A 26,863-nucleotide genomic window follows, 5' to 3' on the forward strand; every position below is an offset into this window, starting at 1 on the left:
TATTTAGATATAAGGGAATCCGTTTTGAGATTCGTACCAATATGACGACTCAAGAGGTTATTTAACAAGATTGAATGAGCACATACTTTACCCTCATGAAATTCCGAATTAGTCAATTACTATTTCGCAAATGAATAAAAAAGAGGTACCATACTTTGCAGAGCTTGAATGATACACATTCATTATCTCTACCATACCTGTACCTTCCATAGAGAAGAAACAAAATCAATAAAAAAAACAATCACAGTTTCTCATGTCATTATCCTGTTTGCACTGCATTTTCATCACTGACGTTCCCATGGAAAATCTTGTATCATGAGCCATGATAGGTTAACAAGCTATACATTCCTCATTTTTGCTTTACCAGAATAAATAACTCCCCTGAAGAAAAGAACAAGTGTACCTCCAAGGCTCTACCTACATGATACTAATTTAAGCATTTACTCTGGAGCTGGGATCAAGGATATCAGCAGAGTATAGAAGAAATTTATTGATTTGGTATTAAGCAGAAGCCAGAAAAGCTGATGGGACTATGAATACAAAAAATGCATTTTGTTATATTGTATATGTAAAACAATTTTGCAGATAATCAATGCAAGAAATTTAAGCGTTTACATGTTTATTAAAACTTCAAAAAAGAAGTGACAATAATAATAATAATAATTGCATGACAAGCACATCTGTCGTTTCTCTAAAAGCAAATTCTCAGGCAGAAAGCATGTTGCAGTAACTTGATCATCACTACCAGTATTATAACAGTGCAAAAAGCAAATAGCTAAAAATTGCATCAGAAAACTCAAGGGAATTCCATTAAATTGCATTCAAAATGGATATGTCGACCTAAATCCTCACACAATACAAAACCAAAAGAACAGCTGAGGAAAAACCATAATTCAACAAATCCAAACCACACTTGGCTTCAGACCAGAACAAACACAATTCAAGGTTCACTTAAATTAGTTCTTTAGGAGTTATATCCAGAACAAATTCTCAATTGAGAGATGGCAGAACCCAAGAGAACAGTGAAACTGCACCACACAAAGAAGCAGCACAAAACTTGCTCAAAGCACCCTCGAGATGTTCCCTTTTTCTATTCCCCATATCAAAAATAAAGATGCTATATGCCCATGACAAATTCCTCGGATCACTATTGGTCGTACGCTCTACTGAATAGATGCAATTTTTCTTCACCAGGCAGTTATCTCCTACTTTGACCGAGAAGCAATGAAGATTGTCAACAAACAATGCACGGTCCCCAATGTCATTGACCTCAATCCACTCCACCAATTCATCATTCAGATTGGCGCAATAACAGTTCCAGGTGAATAATCCAGCTAAAAGCAACAATTCACCAGACAATACGAATAAGTGTACCCAAAGAGGACAATTAGAATTAGGAGCAGTGGCGTAGCCAGGATTTTCATTAGGGGTAGGCAAAATAAATTATTATTATATTAATAATTATTATTATTTTATTTAAATAATTAAATTATAAAATATTATTAAATAATTTTCATTGGAAGCGGAATCGGTAATTAACCATGAATTAAAATCGAGAAAATTGGTAGAAATCCATCGAATTAGATCGAAAACTCGATTTTTTTGAAAGTTTACTTTGAAGCATAGTTCACAAGACTCTTTTATTAAAATTCAGCTCATTTTGAATAGTTAAACATAATAAAAATATTTTAATGCATTACATTAAATTTCAATATATTACTTTATAAAATATTTTAGTCTATTTCTTTCACAAAAAATAACAAATTTGTGGTCCCACGATCATACCATTCTTATTAACCTTCTTCTTGTCGGAATATTTCAAAATAGATTGATGAAAGACTATCAAAATTGTAACGACTCGGCCAATTTCACTAATTAAGAGTTTTGACTCAGTCAGGAGTAGACAAAACTCAAATCCAGAGGTAAACAAAACCTAAATCCAAACCAACTATACATAAACTTGGTACCGTATTTCAAAATCCAGGGGTAGGCAGTGTTGATCACAGTGATTTGGTCAAGTGTCTTGCCGTCCAAGACAATAGACTTGCATGTGTCAAGATCGAGAATGTAAAATCTACCTTCATAGAAAGTGATGCTATTGGCTGTGCTACACTGAGACTCGACTGAGGCCCAAGTTGTTTCACCCAACCAGCAGTAAAACATGCCTGATCCTCTTCTGAATCCAGCTACAACCACCGAGTCACATCGGTCCCATACAAGGCTATAGACCTTCCCATAAAACAATGGTGAACATGGATCAAAACAAGGGAGCCCGATCAATGTAGCGGTGAAAGGATTAATATTAGAGATGCGGTAATAAGGCGGTCTTGGCCACTGACAGAGACGAACCAACCTGAGGCAGATCCAAAGAGTTTAGAGTTGTCAGAGATGCTGGGGGGAGGGTAGGAGTAGACGCAGTCTTCGGAGATGGAATAAAAATGGGTGGAGGTGGTGGAAGTGAAGGCTAACCAGGGGAGTTGCTGGGGAAGTTGGAGGGAGTGGGAGTGGAAGGAAGACTGCCAGTTGGAGCAGACGGAGCAGAATCGGAGTTGGTCAGTGACCTCCGTTAGGTTCCCGGCGATCATGATCACCAGTTTGGATGGCAGATCAGACCATCTCATTTGTTTGTTAGACCAAAGAGAGGGTAAGGAAATGGCTGGTATTTAGAAAATATCAAGGGGTGATCATGGCATGCGAATGATCATGGCAAGTGATTACGTGCCGTGCCGTGATTGGATCTTTTGCGTGCCATGCCGTTATCATGACCAAAATGTCAAAAGATAATCACGGCACACGACACAGAACAGTAACATATTCCGTTACGGAGCCGGCTCCGCAGTGACATTTTTCCCACTCTATATTTAGCCTTACCAAGGAATCTTGAGCGCGAAGGAAGGGAATCAGCAATTTATTGGAGGTATTATTTTTTGTCTGATTGCGGGTTCTGAACTTCTGATTCGGTGTGGGATTCAAACAAAAAAGATAAGAATCCGACTATTATTTTTTGTCTAATTGATTATAATATATAAATACGATTATATTATTATTATTTTTATATCCGATTAAATTTGATTCAGAGTCGATGTTATTATGGATTGAATATGATTTAGTTTTAATTTAAGCTTTTATAAATTAATTAGCATATAAATTATGAAAGTAAAATCTGTAGAAAACAAATATAATAGCTAAAAAGGAACCATAAGTAACAACTTATTATAAAACTTGGTTAAAAGATCCATCATATTACTATTTAATTTAGAGTTGTTATTTTAATTTTAATAATGCGTTGCTTTATATTATAATGACCAACAATATAATAAATTTTCATTAGAAATAATGTTTTCAATTTATATTATACTAAAATATTTAAATGCAAAATGTTAGAAAAAATATTATTATAATTGTTAGGAAAAAGAAATTCATAAAGTACTTATAAGTTATAATCCATATGCGTACCGAATTCACTCCAGATCCAATTGTTTACAAACTAAGTTTTAAATATCTATCAATCCAAATCCAAGCTACTAGATTCCAAAGGATCGGCTATTATTTTGTTATTATAATATTTTGCATGAAACAAATCGGCTATTATTTCATTAGAATAACAAGACCTTGTTATTCTAATGGTAGCCGTTCAACTTTGTTGAAATTTGTATATGAAAAATATCTCTGTTGAGATTCGGGTACGGAAAAATCTGAGCGGCTGATATTAGAATAACAAGGTCCTATTATTCCAATTAATGGAATAACAGCCATTTTATTCTGTATTCGCGGGATCCAATTCGAGTTGAAATAAATTATAAAAATCTATGATCAAAATTAGAATCTGAATATTTCCAGATAAGGATCTAAACATAGTAACATTGTTAATTATTTTTGCATGGTATTATCTCAATACAATTTGAACCGTCTCATGATTACCCTTTTATTTAGTCGTCATCTAAATTATAAAGTGATGCAAGGAGAGCAATAGATGTGATAAGGGGCAATTTAAGTTACACCAACAAAAGGAAAAAAAGATAATTGCAAACTTCTGTATGTCTGCTAAGCTCGATATCAAATAACAATATAACAACAACTTTTTTCCCCTACATATAAAATTAGAATGGGAAAAAATGTTAGAATAAAACATTTAATTTTTTTCTCTAAAATCCTAGAGTTTTTATTTGACTAAACATAGTATCTGTTAGTGACGGACATGTGAGCGCAATACGTACGTTGATCATATTCTCTATTTTTAAACTATTTGAACAAAACGGAACAATTAATATAAACATCTAATGATATGAAAATAGCTTAAAAGAAAAAAGTTACCATGGACCAATGGATCTAGATCAATGGCATAGATTTTCCATTAATGGATAATCAGCATATTACTGGATGTATCCAGTCCACGTATCTGAGAAGCTGCTGGTGCGGGCCCGCATGAAGCGTGCAGAGAAAGACGATCCATCGGCTTAAAATTTACAAATGCTAAACAGCACAAAATTAAGGGAGCACAAGACATCAAGGGCCTGTTAGGTCTTTCTATGAATTTAGGCTCAATTAAACACCTTCAATTTAGAATTTTAGATACAAGAAGGGGCTTTTAGAAATGTGGCAAGTTAACAGTTGATTTGGTAATAGGCAGAAGCTAGAAAACCTAAAAGGTGTACGAGTACACAAAATGCATTTTGTTATAACTAGGATATGTACAAGAATTTGGCAGATCATCTATGCAAGGATTTTGAACATTATTGAAACTTTAAAAAAGAAATGACAGATAATAATTGCATGAAAAGCACCTAGGCCGTCCTTTTTTAAAGAGACAATTTCTCAATAAAATGATTTGTTGCAGTACTCTGATCATCACCACCACCAGTACTAAAAGGTCCAAAAAGCAAATAGAAGCCATTTGTAATTTGTCAACATAGTAAAACAATAAATAAGAACAGCTAAAAGCTGTTACAAAAGACTCAAGGGGAACCCACAAAATTGCATTCAAAATACATCAGTCAGCCTGAATGCTCACACATAATACAAAACAAAAACAAAAAAACAACTGCTGCATACCTTCATTGAACAACCCAAACCACACTTGGCATCACACACAAGTCCACAACAATCACAATTGAAGATTCATTTTAATTAGTTATTTAGGTTTTCTCAATTGAGAGATGGCAAAACCCAAGATGGTGGTGGATCTGCATCACACTGAGAAGAAACAAGAAATTTACTCAAAGCACCCTCAAGACATTTCCCTGCATTTTTCTGCAGATCAAATATAGAGATGCAATATTTCCACAGCGAATGCATCGAACCGCCATTTGCCATAGTACAATGTAATGAATAGATGCAATTTCGCTTCAGCTGGCAGTTATCTCCTACTTTGACCGAGAAGCAATGAAGTTTGTCAACAAATAATGCACGGTCCCCAATGTCATTGACTCTGATCCACTCCACCAATTCATCGTTGAGATTGGTGCGTCGAACTATGTAATAATGCAAGTCGTTATCACAACATTCGTCCATCAACCAAGTGAATTTATCCAAAAGCAACAATTTTCCCGACAATACAAATAATTGTGGCTCGATGTATGATTCGCCATCCAAGAATCTCACTGTCCAATGCGTCGAGGGGTTGATCACAGTGATCTGCTCAAGAGTCTCGCCGTCCAAGACAACCGTCTCCCATGTGTCAACTTGAAGAATGTAAAATCTACCTTCATAAAAAGTGATGCTAGTGGCAATGCAACATTGCTGAAACTCTTTCATGGTCCAGGTCGCATCACCCAACCGGCAGTAAAACACGCCCGGCCTTGTGCTGCATGTTGCCACAACCACTGAGTTAGAGCAGTCCCAAACGAGGGTATCCGCTTCCTCATAGGACAATGACCAAAATGAATTAGGAGAAGGGAGCCCGATTGAGGCACAAGTGAAGGGGTTAATTAAAGAAAATGTGTTGGCGACGATGATAGAGAGGAACCAACCGGAAGCAGATCCGAAGAGGTTAAAGTTGTCATTGATGCTGGGGGGAGGGTTGGGGTAGATGCGGTCTTCTGAGAGGGAATAAAAATAGTTGGCAGAGGTGGAAAGGAATGCTAACCAGGGGAGTTGCTGAGGGAGGTGGAGGGAGTGGAAGTGGAAGGAAGACCGCCAGTTGGAGCAGACAGAGCGGAATCGGAGATAGTCAATGAACTCTGTTAGATTTTCGGCGATCTTGATTACCAGTTCAGATGGCAAATCAGACCAGCCAATTTGTTTGTTAGAGTGATCTGAGGAGGATGTGTCGAAGAAGAGGGTGTCTTTGGATTAAGAGGCAAAAAAATTATGAAAATAGTAAACAGAGAAGAAGAATAGATTGTAATAATTTCTGTATAGTCTGACTTGACTGGATACAAGAAATTATATACACATAGGTAATAAGAAAATAGAAACAATTGTAAAAGGAAACTAAATCTAAATCAAAATAATATCTCTAGCTTAGGAAACAATCTCTCCAGGATTATGTCAATAATGCTCTGTGATTTTGTAGTGACCAGCTAGAGATAGATGTACAATCTAACACTCCCCCTCAAGTTGGTTTGTATAAATATAACTTTCCCAACTTGCATTCCAAAAATAAGAACTGGTCACGCCCCAGGGACTTGGTAAAAATATCAACTATTTGTTGACCAGTAGGAATATAACATGTCTCAATGACTCCAGCTTGTAATTACTCACGTACCACATGGTAGTCAATTTCAATATGCTTGGTACGCTCATGAAAAATAGGATTTGCAGCGATATGTAAGGCTGATTGATTATCACAGTAAAGTCTCATTGGTTGGTGATGTTCGATTCCCAAATCAGTCAAGAGACTTTTAAGCCAAACCAATTCACAAGTGGCTACTGCCATTGCTTTATACTCGGCTTCAGCTGAGGATCTAGAAACTGTTGGTTGTTTTTTTGTACGCCAAGATATTGGGCTATCTCCAAGGAATGTACAATAACCAGTAACTGAGCGATGTGTCATCGGACAAGCTGCCCAATCCAAGTCACAGAAGGCACTAAGCTGAGAGTTCTTTTTAGAGCGCATTAATATTCCCTTTCCTGGGCATGACTTAATGTACTGAACTACACGGTAAGCTACATCCATATACGGCTATTTTGGTTCTTGCATAAACCGGCTAAGTGTGTTGACAGCAAAGGTTAACTCTGGCCGAGTGATTGTAAGGTATATGAGCCGCCCAACCAAGCGTTTGTACACGCTTGGATCATCTAGTTTCTCACCACTGTCAGGGTGCAATTTCAGATTTTGTTCCATTGGAAATTCAACCAGTTTGGCGCCGAGAAGACCGATTTCTTTTAGAATATCCAGCGTGTACTTTCTTTGTGAAAGGAAAATGCCACTCTTCGAGCGAGCAACTTCAATACCCAAAAAATATTTGAGAAGACCAAGATCTTTCATATGAAAATGAGACTGCAAGAAAGCCTTGGTTGAGGTTATGGCGTCCTCACTGTTCCCGGTAATGATAATGTCATCGACATAAACCAATACGATAGTGATTTGATCCCCAGATTTTAATGTAAACAAGGAATGTCTACATTTGATTGCATAAATCATGCTTTCTAGAAGCTTGTTTGAGACCATAAAGTGATTTGTTGAGATGACATACAAGGCACTCACCATTCTCCTCCTTAATGGCAAAGCCCGGTGGTTGTTACGTTACGAAATTTTAACAATTTATTTTTGAATATCTTAAAAGCAAAAATCGAAAATTGTGCTAATAAAATAGACATTTAAACCTTAATTAAGGTTTCTCTAAATAAGTAAATTAAGTATGAATCGAAACCGCGTCAAAATTTCGAAGTTCTGAACCTTTATAGGTTCAGTGCGTCCACACTGGTGGTGAGTGCGGATGGTTGATCCGCACTGGCTCCAGTTTCCTTGTTAATTATGTTCTAAATCATGCCAGTGCGTCCGCACTGAGGTTGAGTGCGTCCGCACTGAGGAATTTTGTATTGGCTGAATTTTCCAGAATCTGACTAAGAAATGAGTGCGGATGGGTTGACCCGCACTGGATATCAGTGCGTCCGCACTCATGATCTTTCTGTGTTGATTGAAGTTCCTGAAATTCTAAGTACTGAGTGCGGGTGATTGACCCGCACTGAAATTGAGTGCGTCCGCATTACGCTCAGACATTTCCTTTGTTCAGTGTCGTTTTCATGAAAATCTGACTAAGTATGGAGTGCGTCCGCACTGATGGTGAGTGCGGGTGGATGACTCGCACCGACACCTGTTCCTTTCCTCTGGAAGGCGCTAGAAAGCTCATCCGAGTGCTGAGTGCGTCCGCACTCAGCTCTAGTGCGGGTGGGTGATCCGCATTGGATGATTTGAGGGTTTATTTGCATAATTCCTGCTCTATCTCTCTCCCACTTCATTCCCTTACTCTATTAAGTGAAATTTCTGCCAAGAGAGAGGAAAAAGAGCGAGAGAGTTTCCCGTCCCTCTCAAATCCCCGATTGTTGCGAGAAATCGAAGCTGGAACCGAGTAAGCGCCCGTGAATCTCTCCTAACTCTCCGATTCGGTATTCTTTTCTCTCCTTCTCTCTTTCAAAACCTCGAATTTTCTCGATTCCTCATATTTTCATTTTAAACTCGAGATTTGTGTTTGAATTGCTCGAGGATTAGTTCCTCTACACTCCTTGCTTGTTTATTTGTCAATCTTTTTCCCGATTTCCTTCCGATTTGTGGATTTTGATTTCTAGGGTTTCGTGCCAAAACTGAAATCGGGCATAATCGTGAATTGATTTGTTTAATCCAATCGATTAGACTTGCAATCGGTAGGGTTGTCTCTTGATCTTGAATTGCTAGAACGTTTAACGGTTAATTTGAGGTTTTGACCAAATTAAGGTTAACCACTTGGTAAATCGAATTGTTACGAGAACCAAAATAGTGAACTGATAAGTGAAGTGTTACCAAAGTGAAATTGTATATGGCTAGAGGGCTTAGATGCAAATGTGCTCAGTTATAGAGATGGTTAATAAGAAAGAAGGAACCGACAAGAATCGATACCAAAGCATAAGAATTGATTTAGGACTGTATAAAATATTAGTAAACTAAAGTAAACGTATAGACCACTGAACCCAAATTAAACCAGGCCTACTTGTCATATAGATGTAGACTCGATCGAGCAAGACTTTGCTGGACATTTCGAGACGTCTGAACCATAATTTAAGCGGTACGCTCGTCGTAACCAGGTGCGGGATTCTTGGACTTGTTTGATACTTTATTTTCAAGAATTAAACTGTGTATTCGTTTGTCATGTTGAATATCATTGATTGCATCATTGAATTGTGTAAAACATTTGCATAGCCCAATCAAATTAAACTCAAATTTATGTGACTTGAGTGATTTGCATGCTGGTATGGTTATTGGTTGTGTCGATCTATTATGACTGATTTTGATTGAAAGTCACCACGAACTATGTATGTGAATGGATTTACGAAGTTAAGCACTTGGATCCAATGAATTTGCGAAGTCGGGCTGTATGCTGGCTTTGATTCCCAGGATCCTAATGGCCTTAGGTGAACGGCCCTCAATGTTTCCCAGTACCGGTTGGGACGAGGGAGGGTGATTATGTTATGATGTGTGAATTGGAAATCGTGGGTGACATGTATAACGTCTGTGGCTCGGTGGCATTCTCCTACGTGTTAATGCATTTGGATGGTCAATTGAATATTACGAACATTGGAATGAGTCCAAAGAGGATTTTCTTTCTATGATTTGAACCAGACCTTAATGAACGGTTAAGCTAAGCGATTACAGATGGGTGTCAGATAAAGGGTCCAGCTCGGTGGAACGTCGGTAGGTGTCAGTAACCCTACAGACGAGGGTTTGATAAAGGGTCCAGCTCGAAAGAACATCTGTAATTGCTACAAGCCCTAATGAGTCGAGTTAAGCCAAATATGTGTTGTGTTTGAAATTCATCTTGGAAATTCCGTTAACTGTGATTCATCTGATTAATTGTTGTCGAGCATTGGCATTCTGTTATTTATGAATATATATCTGTTTGAATTGTTTTGGTTTGGGTTTCATTTTTTAATATGGAGTTTGATTGCAAGTCCAATAGTCTAACTGTGGCAAATTCGCACTGAGAATTTATTCTCACCCCCACCCTTTGGGTTACTTTATAGGTACTGGTGCGACTGATTCCGGAGAGGCACGAGAATAATAGGCCTTAGTAGCTTACCATTACATGACCCTAGATATGTTTTGTTGTATAGATTTAGGGTAGGCCTCATGGTTGGTATCCGGATAAGATATTTTTGTTGTATTATTTTCTGTCCAGACTGTGTACTCTAATTATATATTAGAAATTTGTTTTATATTGCTTGTTGTTTGGATTAAATTGTTAATTGCCTTGTAAGCATACACGGCGTTGTATGCTTACGGCGGGGGACTGTTACGACCCGTGGCCGCGGGGTGTGGCAGTGGTAAACTCATGTAGACCTCTTCGGTAAAATCTCCATGTAAGAATGCATTATGTACATCTAGCTGGTACAATGGCCAATTCTGAGATGCAGCAACTGCTATTAAACAACAGACTTAAACCAACTTCGCCACAGGAGCAAAAGTTTCTTGATAGTCGAGCCCCTCTTGTTGTGTATAGCCTTTAGCCACCAAACGAGCCTTATAGCGTTCAATACTTTCATCAACTTGGTATTTAACTTTGAAAGTCCATTTGCAACCAATGACATGCTTCCCTCGACGTAAGGTTGTGATAGTCCATGTGTTGTTATCTTCAAGTGCCTTCACTTTGGCAGCCATTGCCTCACGCCAATGAGAATTTTTTTGAGTAGCAGTGAATGATTGTGGTTCTTCGCTAGAGGTAAGGGAACATAGAAATGCTCGATGAGAGCTTGTGAATTTATTGTAATAGACATAATTAGCAAGTGGATATGGCTTACCTACAACTGAAGATGGATGAGTTGAGTAACTCAGAGATAAACTCACATTTGAACAATCAAAATCAGTAAGTTGAGGGGGTGGATGTCGTATCCGAATTGAACGCCTGGGTAATTCTGCGGTACTGTGGTTATTGGATTCATTTTGGTCTTGTTGTGTGTCACTAAAAGAATTTTGGTTTTGGTTGATAGGATTTTGGGTCTCATCATTTTCATATTCCATGTCAATTGGAATAGGTAAGACTGGTTCATCATATAATGGCTTCTCTGGATTTAGAAAAGGAAATATTGACTTATGAAAAACAACATCTCTACTAACAGAAATCCTGCCAGTTTCTAGATCATACAAGCGATATCCTTTTTGACCATACAGGTATCCAATAAAAATGCACTTTTTAGCACGTGGTGCAAGTTTGTCATGGTTGTCAATATGAGCATAGCACAAGGATCCAAAAACACGAAGGTGTTCGTAAGAAGGTTTTGCCTTAAAAATAATTTCATGAGGAGTTTTGCCATCTAATACTTTGACTTGGGAGTCTATTTGTGAGAAATGCGGCAGTAAGAAAACACTCACCCCAAAAGGATTTTGGCAAACCAACTTGAAAAAGTAGTGCACAAGCAACTTCTAATAAGTGTCTATGCTTACGTTCAACAATTCCATTTTGTTGTGGTGTATTAACATAAGAGGTTTGGTGGATAATGCCATAATGTTTGAAATATTCTTGCATATGACATGACAGAAGTTCAGAAGCATTGTCTGAACGAATTTGTTTTATAGAAGAAGAAAATTGTGTTTTTATCATGGCACAAAATTTTTTTAAGTGTTGCACAGTTTCAAATTTATATTTCATCAAGTATATCCATGTGCATCTTGTGAAATCATCAACAATAGTTAAGAAATAACGTGCACCATTTAATGAAGGTATAGAATACCCTCCCCAAATATCACAATGAATTAATTCAAAAGGAATATCGCTTTTACTAGTACTGACAGGAAAAGATTTTCTTGTGGTTTTAGATAAAGGACAAATAGAATAATGACCAGTCTTGTTTTCAGAAAAATAAATTAAATTGTTGTGGATGAGGCTTTTTAATTGTGGAGGTGATGGATGCCCTAGCCGTTGATGCCAGAGATCCAACTGTAAAGTGGATTTATTGCAGCTAGGTTTAGATCTTGCTGATTTTATGTTGTCCTTGAAATAGTAGAGTCCATCTCATTCCTCACCCATCCAAATCACCATCTTCGTTGATAGGTCCTGAAAAACACAAAATTTAGGAAAAATATTGCAGCGCAATTGTTCATTTTGATTAATTTGCTAACAGATAACAAATTATGTTTAAATGATGGAATACACAGGACATCAGTGAGTTTAAGTGAAGGTGCAATTTTGCAATTGCCCAAGTGGGTAACTTGGGATGTGGTTCCATTAGGTAAATTCACTGCTTGCTGAAATTCTCTTTTATTAGACAACAAAGAGGGAATGCATGTTATATGATCTAAGGCACCCGTATCAAAGATCCAAGATGATGGAAAGAATGAGGAATTGCAAGATAAAGATATACCTGCAAGGTTGGCTAAAAATTGGCTATTACCAATATTCAAAAGTGACATGAGTTGTTGGTACTGCCCTTGTGTGAGTTGAGGTACGACAGAGTTTGGTGCCGCCTCATTTGTAGTAACATTTGCAACACTCATAGGCTTTTCTTGAGTGCCGCCTCTATTAGAGTAACCGCGCAACTTGTAGCAATTTTGACGGACATGCCCAATAAATCCACAATGATCGCACCGTGGTTTTTCTCCTCGACCACGACCTTCTCGGCCACGACCACTCACTTGTTGCTCGATTTCTTTCATAGATGTAGCCATAGCCACTGCTTCGAGAGGCTGAGTAGCAGCTATGCACAAATTACGTTGCTCTTCTTCTTGGAGGGCTAGAGAATAAATTTTATTAACACTTGGAAGTGGATCCATGGTTAAAACTTGACTTCTCACTGTGGCATATGATTCATTTAATCCCATAAGAAATTGAAACAATTTTTCTTGCTGTTGGAGGTGCATATAGGTCCTACCCACACCACATGCACAAGGGGAAATACAAATCAAAGAGCCAAGTTCATCCCAATACCCTTTCAAGATGGTGTAATAAGCAGAGACCGAAAGATCATTTTGAATATGCATTGAAAGAGCTCTTTTAATTTGATACATCTAGATTGAATTGTTAGGAGCATACCTCTCTTTCAAATCATCCTATACCTCTTTAGCCGTCTCTAAATAGATGACACTGCTGGTGAGTTCTTTCGAAACAGAATTCTAGATCCAGGAGAGGACTGTTGTGTTGCAGCGCTGCCAGGATTTGAAGTCGACAGAGTCAGTGCCTGGTTTGTCGACTGTGCCATTGATGAAACCGAGTTTGTTCTTTGCGGATAGAGTTGTGGTCATAGCCTAACTCCATGCGACTAGGACACCAGCATTAATCCAGGGTTATATGAATGGTGAAGATAATAAGGAGACGAGATGCTTGATGCATCAACAACCTCAGTTTTGGTGGCTTTGTTTTCTGTCATTTCTACTTGTTTGGATGAACAATGATATATTTTGCAGGATTAAACTCACTCTGATACCATGTGAAAATAGTAAACAGAGAAGAAGAATAGATTGTAATAATTTCTGTATATTCTGACTTGACTGGATACAAGGAATTATATACACAGGTAATAAGAAAATAGAAACAATTGTTAAAGGAAACTAAATCTAAATCAAAATAATATCTTCAGCTTAGGAAACAATCTCTTCGGGATTATGTCAATAATGCTTTGTGATTTTGTAGTGGCCAGCTAGAGATAGAGATAGATGTACAATAATCTAACAAAAATGGCGGGCATTTGACCTTACCAGTGAATCGGGGGAGCAACTAGCAAGAGAATTAGCCAATATGACTTCGTCGGTGGTGCCGAACTGGAACTGATTCAGACCCGTTTAAATTACAGTATGGGTTTTATAATATAATTATTATATTATGAATATGCTTATAATATTATTAAATTCGATCCGGAAAATATCCGAACCCGACAGTATAATGGATACGATATGATTTAAATTTACATATCTAACTCAAATTCGAATCTGACACCATATCCATATAGATACCTACGATAATTCTAACATAGTTTCTTATAAAATCTGAAATAAATAAGATCTGCCGGAATGAATAATATAGTATAAAAAATGAATCAGAATAACGATTTATTTAGTAACTTGATGGAAAGCCCGTCATATTATTATTTAATTTTAAATTGTTATGTTAGTTTTATTTATGTGTTGTGAAATGTTATTATGATCAACAATATAGCTTTAATTGAGAACATTGTTTTTTAATTTATATTGCACTAAATATGGCAAACAATGGATACTTGTTTGGATCCACTATTAGAGGTAATATTTGAATTCAAGTACATGATCTGATTTAAAATAAAACATTACAAATCATTACAAATCAATTAAAACTGGGACGTAATAATTTACGAATAAGAGTCTAATTAAATGTAGTAATAATCGGATCGTATTCGTTCTGATAGCACCTCATCCAAATACCAACGTGACTTTGTGAGATCGATCGCTTGCTGTTAATGATTTTTAAACGGTGGTACCTTATTAATTAGTTTATTGATTGATACAATTTGAACTGTCTGATATATTTTTTTTTGAAGGTTAACCGGCAAGTGCCGAGTTAGCAAATATATTATAAGAAAAGTTTTTAACAGGGTCATTATTTACATGGTCTTTTAGACCCTCTGCCCTACCCTCCAGCCCCTCCTAGTTATTTGCTAAATGTTGCCTGTAGCATTATGCTATAGGTGCTTGCATAACCTCTAGCCTTCCCTCTTTTCTTTTCCCCTTCTATAAATAATTTACGTGAGATGTATCCAATCATTGATTTCTAATGTTGTGCTCTCGATGGCCATCCCCGGTGGCCTACGCTTGTTTGTGAAAAGTCTCTTGTTCCTTTCAGTTGCCATCTAAATGTTGCCTGTAGCATTATGCTATAGGTGCTTGCATAACCTCTAGCCTTCCCTCTTTTCTTTTCCCCTTCTATAAATAATTTACGTGAGATGTATCCAATCATTGATTTCTAATGTTGTGCTCTCGATGGCCATCCCCCAGTGGCCTACGCTTGTTTGTGAAAACTGTCTGATATATTGAAGGATGACTTTTTAAAATCAGTTGCCATCTAAATTTTAATTGATCATGAGGAGAGTGAATAATTCTTGTAGAGATTGTTTCTCTCTCTTGTACTGAATATATAGTTGATATATAATTTCTTTTATTTGTAGCATACTGGTTTCAATTGTCTTTATGGACAATTTGCAAATGTGGCTCAGTTACTAGTAGACGTTTCAATTCAATTTCTGTTACTTTGCTAGGAGTAGATTATGTGTCTCTGTTATGTTCTATCTATTAATCTATGGGAATATGATAAATTGATATTGATTAATCCACATAAAGAAATTATGTCACATGTATCACTGCAAATGACGACAATTTATCTCAAGGAAATAAATAAAGCTAAAAGAGAAATCATTAATTGTAGCACAAAAAATCTGGTGCCATGAGCCCTTATTGGTTACAATCCCGTTTTTTTATTACCAGAATTAACAACTCAACTGAAGAAATGAGCAAGTGTGCTCCCAAGGCTCTACTTGACATAATACTGCTTCTAATTAAATTAGTTATTTAATTAGGTATCTATCAAAAAACCAAATACTCAACTGAGAGATGGCAGAACCCACGAGGGCGATGGAACTGCAGCACGCGAGAAAGCAACATGAAACTTGCTCATAGCATCTCCGAGACGTTTTCCACTGTTATTTCCTAGATCAAAAATAAAGATGCTATGTGCCCATGACGAATTCCCCAACCCACCATTCTTCGTATACTTTGTTGAATAGATGCAATTTTTCTTCAGCAAACAGTTATCTTCTACTTTGACCGAGAAGCAATGAAGATCATCAACAAACAATGCACGGTCCCCAATGTTATTGATTGCGATCCATTCCACCACTCCATCATTGACATTGGCACGTCGAACATCGTAAACCGGCAAGCCGCCATAAGTACTATCCCCGGTGGATCTACCCAAAAGAAACAACTCCCCAGATGATACGAATAAGTGTGCTGGACAAAAATATAGAGGCCACATAAACGGAGGACGAATCACAGTGATCTGCTCAAGCGTCTTGCCGTCCAAGACAATAGTATCGAATGTGTCAAAATCGAGAATGTAAAATTTGTCTTCACAGAAAGTGATGCTTCTAGGCGTGCAATGCAAAAACTTGAGTGAGCCCCAAGCGGCGTCACCCAACCGACAGTAAAATACGCCCCGTCTTCTTCTGAACCCAGCTACAACCACCGAGTCAGACCGGTCCCAAACGAGGGTATAGACAATCCCATTCAACAAACATGGATACAAAAAAGGGAGCCCGATCACTACACAAGTGAAGGGATTAATTAGAGAAATGGTGTTAAGGCGGTTTTTGCCGCTGATAGTGATAGAGAGAAACCAACCAGAGGCAGACCCAAAGAGGTTAGAGTTGTCGGAGACATTGGGGGGAGGATTGGAGTAGACGCGGTCTTCAGAGAAGGAATAAAAATGGGTGGAGGATGTGAAAGCTGGGAAGACTAACCAGGGGAGTTGCGGAGGGAGGCAGAGGGTGTGTGAGTGGAAAGAAGACCGCCAGTGGGAGCAAACGGAGCGGAATCGAAGACGGTCAGCGAACTCTGTTAGGTTTCTGGCGATCGTGATCACCAGTTCGGATGGCAGATCGGACCAGCTCATTAATTTGTTTGTTAGACCGAATAGAGGGGACTTGTCTTTGGATTAAGCAAAGAAGGAAATGGCTGGTATATATTTAACCTTACCAGGGAGGCAGGGAATCGTGAGGGCCAAGGAAGGGAGTAAGGAATTTGTTGGAGCCTTGGAGGTATTATTTTTGTATGATTGCGGGTTCTGATCCGGTTTCGGATCCAAACCAAAAACGATACAAATCCGATTAAATTTATTAGGGAATTTTTTTTTTAAATATAATTGATTATAATATAATAATATTATTGTGATTATTTTTATATCCGATTTAAATCTGATTCAGAGTTGATACTTGATACTATTATGGATTATATATGATTTATTTTTATCTTTTCAACTGAAAATCCAAACTCGACTCAGGTAGTTTTAAGTTTTTATAAATTAATTAGTATTAATGTATAAAGATATGAAAATAAAATCTGCAGGAAACCAATATAATACCTAAAAAGGAGCCATAAGTAACAATTTATTATGTAACTTGATTAAAAGAATATCATATTACTATTTAATTTAGAATAGTTATTTTAAATTTTAATAATGTGTTGCTTTATATTATAATAATCAACAAATATAATTAAGTTTTATTAATAACTAGTAACCTTGTTGCGGGCTGGATACACTGCTATATTTAGATCCTTATTTGGAAAATATTCTGATCCATAATTTTTATTAAAAATAAAATTTTGTCTTGCGAATACTGAACTTCTCAGATCTAGTAATTTGAATTATAGATATTCATAAGTCATAAATTATTTGTGAATAAATGGATCCGAAACTGGTTTGAAACGCATCTAGACATAAGTACTTTATAAATCTCTTTTTTCCTTGCAATTATAATTCTTAATTTTTTAACAATTTGCATGAAACATTTTAGTATATTATAAATTTAAAATATTATTTTAAATTAAAGTTATAATGTTGATCATAATAATATAACGTAACATATTAATAAAATTAAAATATCAATTCTAAATTAAATAGTAATATGACGGTCTTTTATTTAAGTTATATAATACATTTTTACTTCTGATTTCTTTTTAAATGTTATATTATTTATTCCTGCAGATATTATTTTCATACTTTATACATTATTATAATTAATTTATAGAAGCTTATACTATAATTACCTGAGTCAGAGTTCGGATTTGACTAAACCAATTCGAAACCGGAACCGGATCTAAATACCGTTCCTTGACCGCCACGATTCCTGGTAAGGTCAAATACCCTCCAGTTACTTCCCTGCTTAATCCAAAGACAGGCCCCCGGCCCTCTCTTCCCTCTAACAAACAAATGGACTGGTCAGATCTGCCATCCGAACTGGTGATCACGATCGCCGGAAACCTAACGGAGTTCACCGATCATCTCCGATTTCGCTCTGTCTGCTCCCACTGGCGCTCTTCCTTCCAATCCCACTCGCTCAGCCTCCCTCGACAACTTCCCTGGTTAGCCCTCCCTTCCACCTCCTCCCCCCATTTTTATTCCTTCTCTGAAGACCGTGTCTACTCCAGCCCTCCCGCAGTCGTCGCCAATAACACTAACGTCCTCGGATCTGCCTCCGGTTGGTTCATCTCTGTCAGGGGCCGTGACCGCCACATCACCTTTTCTCTAATTAATCCCTTCACCGGTGTCTCGATTGGGCTCCCTTCTCCTGATCCATATTCGTCATTGTTCTATGCAGCGGCTGATACCCTCGTTTGGGACCGCTCTGACTCGGCAGTTGTTGCCGCATGCAGCACAAGGTTGGGTGTGTTTCACTGCCGGTTGGGTGAGACGGCCTGGGTCTTGATCGAGTCTCAGCATTATCACATGGCCAGTAGCATCACTTTCTATGAAGGTAGATTTTACATTCTTCAAGATGACACATGCGAGACTGTTGTCTTGGATGGCGAGACTCTCCAGCAGATCACTGTGATCGACGCTCCTCATTTGGATTCTCCTGTCGAAGCACACTTATTCGTATCGTCTGGGGAATTGTTGCTTTTGATGAAATCCACCTGGATGTATCTCTTTCCTGATAGCGATTCACAGTTTTACAAGGTTCGACGTGCCAATCTGAATGATGAATTGGTGGAGTGGATCGAGGTCAATGACATTGGAGATCGTGCATTGTTTGTTGACAATCTTCATTGCTTCTCGGTCGAAGTAGGAGATCACAGCCTTTTGAGGCGAAATTGTATCTATTCAGCACAGTCAAAGACCAGTGGTGGTCCGAGGAATTCGTCAAGGACATATAGCATCTCTATTTTTGATCTGAAGAATAACAATGGGGAACGTCTCGGGTGTGCTTTGAATAAGTTTTGTGCAGCTTCTTTGCGTGGTGTAGTTTCACCGCCCTCCTGGATTTTGCCGTCTCTGAGTTGAGGATTGGTTTTGATATAAAACATAAATAACTAAATTGAATCTTGAATTGTGTTTGTTGTGGTGTGAAGCCAAGTGTGGCTTGGGTTTTGTTGAATGAATGTATTTTCTCAGCTGCTTTTTTGGTTGTAGGAGATTTAGCTTAAGCTTATTGCTATGTTGATACATCAGGACTGGTTTCTGTTTGCTTTTTGGACCTCTTTAGTACTGGTACTGATGATCAAATTACTGCAACATATGATTTCTGCTTGAGAATTTGTTTTTTTGAGAAACAACGGCATAGGTGCTTTTCAATTTCATGCAATAATATTTCAATATGCCAAATTCTTTTACATATACTAGTTATAACAAAATGCATTTTTGTTCTGGTCAAAACCAATTCAATGAATCCCTTCTATCCTCTGTATCTGCTGCACGCCCGCACCTTTATTTTATTTTTTATTTTTTCTAAACCTTGGTAGAGGCTACCAGGTGGATTTATCTCTGCTGCACTTGAACAGTTGAACTGAGAAACGGTACGATGCAGCTGGGAAAAGTATGATCCTGATAGGCTGAAAATTTGTGCATACTCAGCGGTCGATCATGGGTTTCCTAGTTATTATTTCCCAAATCAGAAGTAGAGTAATTGCATATTTTTAAGTATGAATCACTGACGTGCTTTAAGGTGTTTGTGGGATATATGCAATATTCTGATAATCTCTAGATAGATTTCCGATTATAACTGATTTGATCCGAGCAGTTGATATAAATCACTGACAGTACTTTTATGATTATTTCTTATTTCTTATTTTGTTTTTTTTGTTTAAACCTTGGCAGCCGTATTATTTTTTATTTTGTTAAACTATTAATAATTCATATCATTATGATTGCTTTGTACATGAACATAAATGTGCTGTGTAAAATATTTGTGTAGGGAAATTAAATTATGTCAATTGAATTGATTTGTGTCTGAAAGCAATAATTTGTTTGATTGTGTATTATTACAACGACATATTTAGCGGGTTCAAATTACAGGTCTTATAGTTTATACTTGTAATTGGTACGTGAGATCGCTGAACTAGAATGCATCTTGATATGAAAGATGAGCGTACAATTGTCCCGTTAAATATGTGGAGGTAAATGACATATAAATATGTGGAGGTAAATGACATATATGGAGTAGAACTAGGGTGTTCTTAAGTTCATCAAATTCCTTTGTGAATTCAAGTATAAAACTTATCAAATCGACTTTCAACGATGAATCTAAATCGCTGAAATTTACCTACTTTACGAGTGATGCGTCTACATGTAAAAAAATTTAATTTTGAAATTAATTTTGCATAGAGTCAAGTGATCAAAATACGTTCAAAAAATAAATGCATTAAAATTAATTTATTAACCTTCTAATTTTGATCGCTTAACTTTCAACTAAATTAATTCGGATGTTTAAAATTTTCACATGTAGACATCATTCGTAAGGTAAGCAGATTTCAACTGTTCGAATTCATCATTTGAAATCGATTTGATGAATTTTAGACTTAAATTCACCAAGTGAACTTAATTAAGAACCCTAGTTCTACTCAATACAGCACGAATATGAGTGCCCAACACGACAATTGTCTGTCACGGCTTTGATGGAGCACAGGTCCAAGGGACCTCAATGACAGTATCAGTTGTGTTAAACAAAGTACACACACCAAAAGTGTTCTTAGTGAAACATAAATTTTCATTAACATGGTATAAAACTATATATATTGGACTTCGGTCATCCATGTGTATATAAATTAATTAGAAATCATTGATGCCCTTCGCGCTTGACAAATCTAAATTAATTAGAAATCACTGATATGAAATCTACGAAAAATTGACGTCGCAACTGGTTGATTTCCTTCACGCTCAACACAACAGTTCAAATAAAATGAGTTTATGTTAGCATTCACAATAACAATTCTGTTAGCCCTCCACGGTGGAAATGTGTAAATGTGTAATTCAGTTTATTATTATTGAGCATTTCCTAATAGGAAATGAAAAGTTTGTTTGTGACAGGTAGATTGGGGATGTAGAGATGTGTAACTACTCATCCGTTTGTCATAATCTTTGATCTGAACAACATATTCATAGATTAATTTCAAGGCTTCAAGCATGACAAGTAGAGATGCTTAAAGGGAAGTCAACAAACAAGTAAAGGTTCTGTGCTGGAGCAAGATTCTTCAGCTGAAGTGACAGCAAACATCCACGGTGGCCTGTACGCCGTTACTGCTTGTTCACACCAATCCTTGTCAGTTCCTTCTTGTTCATCAAGATCATCGTTCACCTTTGCATTCTTGAAGAAGAAGTTCCACCGGGAAAATAAGCAGTTGTTAATAATGAAAAATTAATACAATGCACTATACATATCATGTCGACAATGCTGTCACAATGAAAGACTGACAAAGTTTCACATTTTGATTGATATCCGGTCAAATTACCTAAACAAATCTTGTGTTCATTCAGATTTTAAATTTGGTATTTTCTGACCTTAATACCTTATGCTTTGATATATAGAAGCTCAATGGGAAGACTGAATCCACACAAAATATAAGAAAAAGACAGAAGGTGGATGCTTCTCTAATAAGATCTAACATTTGTTAAACTAATCAGAGGTCCTTTACCAGACTGAATGGGCAGTTTGGCACATACTTTACATAGGGGTTAGGTACCAAGTAATACCTGGATAGGACGGTGATAAAAGCTGGGAAGAAACCGTTTTTTGCAATACTCGTTGAAGAAAATGTTAAAAGCAAGAAGGGGTATTGTAGCAAAAGAAGCCGCTGGCTTTGACTTGAGTCCAAACAGACCAATCATGGTGATCTGCATGAGAACAACTGCTACAAATATGTAGTGATGAATATAAGGCCAATACTGCCCGCATGTGTCGTAACTTATCTCATACACGTCTTGCATCTGAAAACAAACTAAAGAATTAATGTCGGGTAAATTTATTATAGTAGTGAAAGATTGACATAATTCTACAAACTACAGATATATTGGAGTTCAATATCTTAACACTTAATCGATATTGGCTGCTTTGAGTCCTTATTTTCACAAAACAAAAAATATTTATATCAGTTTTTAATTTTTCTAGGGAAAATTTAATTTTCCAGTGAAGGCTCTATCTATAGAGAAAGAAATATATTGCACGTGATATATATATTAATCAATTCTATTTATCATCGACAAACAACTATTACTATACCAAAAAAGGGAACTTGCCTGGTTCAAAAACACAGCATAGCCAAGCAGAAAATAAACCACTAGAAATGGAAGTAGAAGTGGTGCAATTACAGCATAGACCATCCCGATCAATATCGCAAGTGAAACAATTGGAATCACTCTATAGTATGGGAATCCATAAAGGTAAGGTTCTTGCACACTTTCTCCTGAAAATAGATGTCCCTTCAAAAAATTCCATGTCAAGAATCCAAACTGAAGAACTTCAAAGGAAAATCCCGACATGCCATCTGTAAGAATGTATGTAATGAAGAAATCCGACTGCCACATCAAGAACAAAGTTATCTTTAAATTTATAAATTAAATCCGACTGCCACATCAGGAGCAAATTTCATCTTTAAATTTATAAATTAAATACAAATTACATACTTCGTAATAATACCTGATAATTTTATTGTACCTTATTTACTTTTATATCATGATATAAGTGTGACATAACTTCATGTCTAACTATACCTGTGCAGAGACGGCACTTGCCAGACGACTAGGAATTTCCTTGGGATGGGCAAACGACTCGCCAATTTGATTAAGTAGGGACCCTGAAAGAACACTAAGAAAGAACACATTTCCAACCAAAAAATAGAACACCATGCTGCATGCCTTCATTTCCTTCTTGCTCTTTGACACCATGCCTTCGAGCGAGGCCATTCCTAGCATTGCATATGGGATCAAGTAGATGAATCCATTGAGAATTGCACTCGGAAGGTATCCCGTCAGTATGGAATTTAATCCAGGTCTGCAGAGGAAAGTTTAGTTGTACAATTGCAACGATAGAAAGAAGAAATGAATTTATTTCACACTTATTAATAGCACATACCAAAATCTTTATAATAACATTGGTTATAAATTTATAATATGGACAATTAAAATCTTCTATCCTTTTTCTGGCAGCACCCAAGCGATTCTTTATTTAAGCCCAATAATTCATAAACTACATGTAAATTCCAGTAAAGAAACCAAGCATGATAAAACAGAACTCATTAGATCTACATGTATTGAAAACATAGTTACATTAACTGTACAGCTCTTGCGGGTGGGAACCACTGCTTAATTTTCTCAAATTGAATAATTCCTTGAACGGCCGTGACAGGAATTGTGAAGAAAACTGTTAGAAGAAATGCCGCAACAAAAACCCCAATCCTGTGGATAACCAGGCGTTGATAAGGTATATCTAGGTTATGCCAGAGCACATCTTTTGGTTCTGAGGCATGCTCTGTGGTTAGTAATAATGGATTTTCATGTTGTTGCGCTTCTGCTGCTAAAGTAGCACCAACGCGAGATTTAAATGTGACAAAAGCAACAGGCAAGTCCTGAAAACAAATCAACAATACAATTTAGAAATATTATTAACATTTTTATGTAAAAGTTCTTCAGGGTTGGCATTGTCTACATGACATACCAGTATTAATCTGTTGTTCTCTCTTCTTTGGTGACAAATAGAATATGCTATTGATGTTGTTTGGAAAAGTGCAAAATGGATTTTAAAAAAATAAAACATCCAAAAAAAGGAAGAGATGAAAACTTTGTAAAATTAATCAAGTCATCAAGTTGGTATAGACTATGGAGCACAAGTCAACAGGGTCAAATTCATACTTTCTGTCTTAGCATGTTTCCACATTGCAAACCCCGTATCTTTCTATGAATATCCTTTAGTTTAGCTTCATTCTTCTCTATACTTTCGGTTTTTGCACTAGCAAAGACAGAACTCCTCTGGCGTTCGATCTTATTTCTAAGCCTCTTTATTTTCTGTTCAATAGAGTTTGCCAAATTCTGCAAGAAGAACATTACATACAACTTCATAGATACTAATTTTTTTGGCAAACATATTTTTTTTTTGTACTTTTCATATAAATTTGGAAGGATAATAAATCAACAATTAATAAATAAAGAAGTGTAGTGACCGTTAATTGTTCGATATTAGTTCTGTTATGCACAATCTGATATGCATGATAGGTTGAATTGTAATGCTTTGAGAAGAAGTGATCAACATAACATCCATGTTCTCTGTGCTCCATGCACAGAGGGATTCCTCGAACAAGCACAGTCAATTGATCAGGCCGTTTCCGATTGAGGTCAAGGTGCTGGATTCTTTTCTCCAGAATTTCTTTATACTCCTGTTTTCAACAGTTTATAAAGTGAAGTGCTCAACTAAAACAAATGCATCCAGAGTTGCCTTGACTAATTCTTTAAACACAGGCTTACTAATTACAGAGGTTCTTTTTGTTTCAAATTTATTCTTATTGGTTCATACTCCAGTACCCTTAAAGATTTTCGACAGATCATAGTAATTTCATAGAATGGTTATAATTAGGGTACTAAAGTCTTTCATACAGAATTACGTGTAGGATATGTGTTTAATATTAAACCCACAGAACCAACGGAGAGAAAATCTGATTTTTGCTTGTATAATGGAAATACTAAATGGTCGAAAAGAAAGCCAAAATGAATGTTTTTAATTGCATAGTTAATCAAATGGTTGCAATTAGTTCCCATAATTATCCTGTGTACGAGAAAATTACCTTATGTAGCAAATAGGTTACATAGAATGAAATAATGCACAAGCATGAAAAGTGGACCCAAAGCCTGAAATTAAACAGAAAATAAGAAGAGCTTTTTAGATCACAACCAACAAATCATGCTTACATTAGTACCCAAAAGTTAACTGATAATACACTCTGGCACAACGAACAGTTTAACCTACTTTGTATCTTATTTGTATTTTTAGGATTCAATTATATGAGACAACCATCAAAATTATGTCCCAACGTTAGATCATTTACATACTGAGTATCAAATAAGGTGCATTAACTCATTGAATTCAAATAAAATAACATAAATTGAACAATATTAAAAAAATATTGTACCAGTTGGAGCCCCGTTCAACCTTAGAAATTGAGAAGGAATCCAAGGAATGAGAGATCCTTGCTTTATCTGAACTCTCTTGGCTTGCATAATTCACTGGAACGAGAATCAGCAATCCAACAAGGGAACAAACAGAGAAAAATTTCATCCTACAAGATGAAACATAATTAAAAATAAAAATATAATCCATACTCAGAGATGAGTAATTAACCTTTTTCTAAGCAAATTTCTAAATTAATTTTATCACCCTTTTTTCAAGCAAGCATGCAAAATTAACACCTAATAACTGAAATGTAATTACCCCTTCAAAATCTCATGCATATACTATCTATCGTTATTCTACCCATACCCAAATTTGAACAAACGAAGAACAACCAATGCATCCAAGCCACACATCCTGATCACCTCCTCCTCGGAGAGTCGAAAGGCGGCAGGAATCCATGCGAAAGAGGGGACGGCACACCGAGTAGAGGAAGAGCGGCACCAACCTCCCGGCATGCTTTCACCGGTGGACATGCATTTTGCAAGATACACCGGAGAGTTATAGGGCTGCCTCTTCAGAACAGAGAACAGAGAGAGCACTACCACCGCGAGACCCAGGTTGATCGCCGCCGATGCGGCTAGGCCTCCAGGATTCATCGCTGCTGCTTTGTTCGGAATTAGGAATGGTAGTGTGTCAGAGGGGGGTGGAGATGGGGACAATACATGGTGCCACGCATATAACTGGGAGGAGGCGACGTGGCGGGAATGTCCACGTAGGCCTTTGATTAGACTGGGCTTTTGGATTTTGCTTTGTTCTAATAGATTTCCTTTTCGGAAAATATCCCATTTTACTTGGGATGGTTTGGTTTTAGACACTGCGATAATTTTTTTTTTACATCAGGGTATAACTCCGGGAAATAAATCTGCTGTTATACCTTTAGAATAACAGGAACCTCTGATACTAATCGTTGATCTTCGTTCAGATTCGCGCATAATAAACATATTTTGTTGAGATTCACACATATAAAAATTTGAATGGTTGAAATTGGGATAACAGATTCCTATTATTTTCAAGGAATAGCAGCAAATTTTCGGTCGGTTGGATGTATTCGGATTGACCAAGTCGAATTTTAATACATTGTTAATTTAATTTATTAGTCCGGTTTTATAACATCATCAATTCGTAATTAATTTTGAAATTTAAATTATTCAATTCAACGGTAGATTGCAGATTCGGCAAATTTTATTTTAAAAAAATGTTATGAAAATATAATAACAAGTTATATTTGAAATAATTAAGTACATATACAAAAATATATATAATATACTTAAATTAATAATAACATAGAACAAATTTCAAATTAAAAAAATGAAAAATGTAAGAAGATGTCATATAATTTATATATTTTTTAGTTATAGATAATCAAATTTTCTTGTGAAAAAGATTGTTCAATGGTTGAGTCGAATTTTACCAATTTTTTTTGTTACAAAATTTCAAAATATATTTTCTGAGTTAATAAAAATCCAATTCACACATAACCAATTAAATTATAATCCGTTCGAACTGAATTAATCAGATTAGATTAATCGAGATAGACTTACACAGTTACACCCTTAGTATT

The 26,863-nt window shown here is 36.5% G+C and overlaps 5 protein-coding genes across 6 annotated transcripts; 1 reads left to right on the forward strand and 4 right to left on the reverse strand.

Annotated features, from left to right (window-relative positions):
* Positions 1 to 990: 990 nt before the first annotated feature.
* Positions 991 to 2,621, reverse strand: LOC144573102 (putative F-box protein At1g44080). Its single transcript, XM_078322790.1, has 3 exons — positions 2,470 to 2,621; positions 1,968 to 2,353; positions 991 to 1,334 (listed from the first exon to the last, which is right to left on the reverse strand). Exons 1-3 carry the CDS (start codon positions 2,619 to 2,621, stop codon positions 991 to 993), a joined length of 882 nt encoding a protein of 293 aa, XP_078178916.1.
* A 9,269-nt stretch (positions 2,622 to 11,890) lies between these two features.
* LOC144572939 (uncharacterized) lies at positions 11,891 to 12,994 on the reverse strand. Its single transcript, XM_078322584.1, has 2 exons — positions 12,493 to 12,994; positions 11,891 to 12,185 (listed from the first exon to the last, which is right to left on the reverse strand). The coding sequence occupies exons 1-2, from the start codon at positions 12,986 to 12,988 to the stop codon at positions 12,151 to 12,153; spliced, it is 531 nt and encodes a 176-aa protein (XP_078178710.1). The 5' UTR covers positions 12,989 to 12,994; the 3' UTR covers positions 11,891 to 12,150.
* A 2,698-nt stretch (positions 12,995 to 15,692) lies between these two features.
* LOC144573103 (F-box protein At2g05970-like) lies at positions 15,693 to 16,763 on the reverse strand. Its single transcript, XM_078322791.1, has one exon. It carries the CDS (start codon positions 16,761 to 16,763, stop codon positions 15,693 to 15,695), a length of 1,071 nt encoding a protein of 356 aa, XP_078178917.1.
* Positions 16,764 to 18,002: 1,239 nt separating this feature from the next.
* On the forward strand, positions 18,003 to 19,413 carry LOC144573170 (F-box/kelch-repeat protein At2g24250-like). The gene has a single exon (XM_078322876.1). The coding sequence runs from the start codon at positions 18,081 to 18,083 to the stop codon at positions 19,149 to 19,151; it is 1,071 nt and encodes a 356-aa protein (XP_078179002.1). The 5' UTR covers positions 18,003 to 18,080; the 3' UTR covers positions 19,152 to 19,413.
* A 1,691-nt stretch (positions 19,414 to 21,104) lies between these two features.
* On the reverse strand, positions 21,105 to 25,933 carry LOC144573621 (Early-responsive to dehydration stress protein (ERD4)). Of its 2 annotated transcripts, XM_078323399.1 has the most exons (10): positions 25,609 to 25,933; positions 25,262 to 25,408; positions 24,917 to 24,980; positions 24,299 to 24,511; positions 23,991 to 24,167; positions 23,409 to 23,707; positions 22,854 to 23,133; positions 22,380 to 22,658; positions 21,837 to 22,070; positions 21,105 to 21,450 (listed from the first exon to the last, which is right to left on the reverse strand). In XM_078323399.1, exons 1-10 carry the CDS (start codon positions 25,896 to 25,898, stop codon positions 21,298 to 21,300), a joined length of 2,136 nt encoding a protein of 711 aa, XP_078179525.1. In that variant the 5' UTR covers positions 25,899 to 25,933; the 3' UTR covers positions 21,105 to 21,297. The 2 variants fall into 2 exon arrangements, with proteins under 2 accessions (XP_078179525.1, XP_078179526.1); XM_078323400.1 differs by lacking the exon at positions 23,991 to 24,167.
* Between the last annotated feature and the right edge of the window lie 930 nt (positions 25,934 to 26,863).

The sequence above is a fragment of the Carex rostrata genome, chromosome 21, assembly GCF_964058835.1.
Source record: "Carex rostrata chromosome 21, lpCarRost1.2, whole genome shotgun sequence".
NCBI lineage: Eukaryota > Viridiplantae > Streptophyta > Magnoliopsida > Poales > Cyperaceae > Carex > Carex rostrata.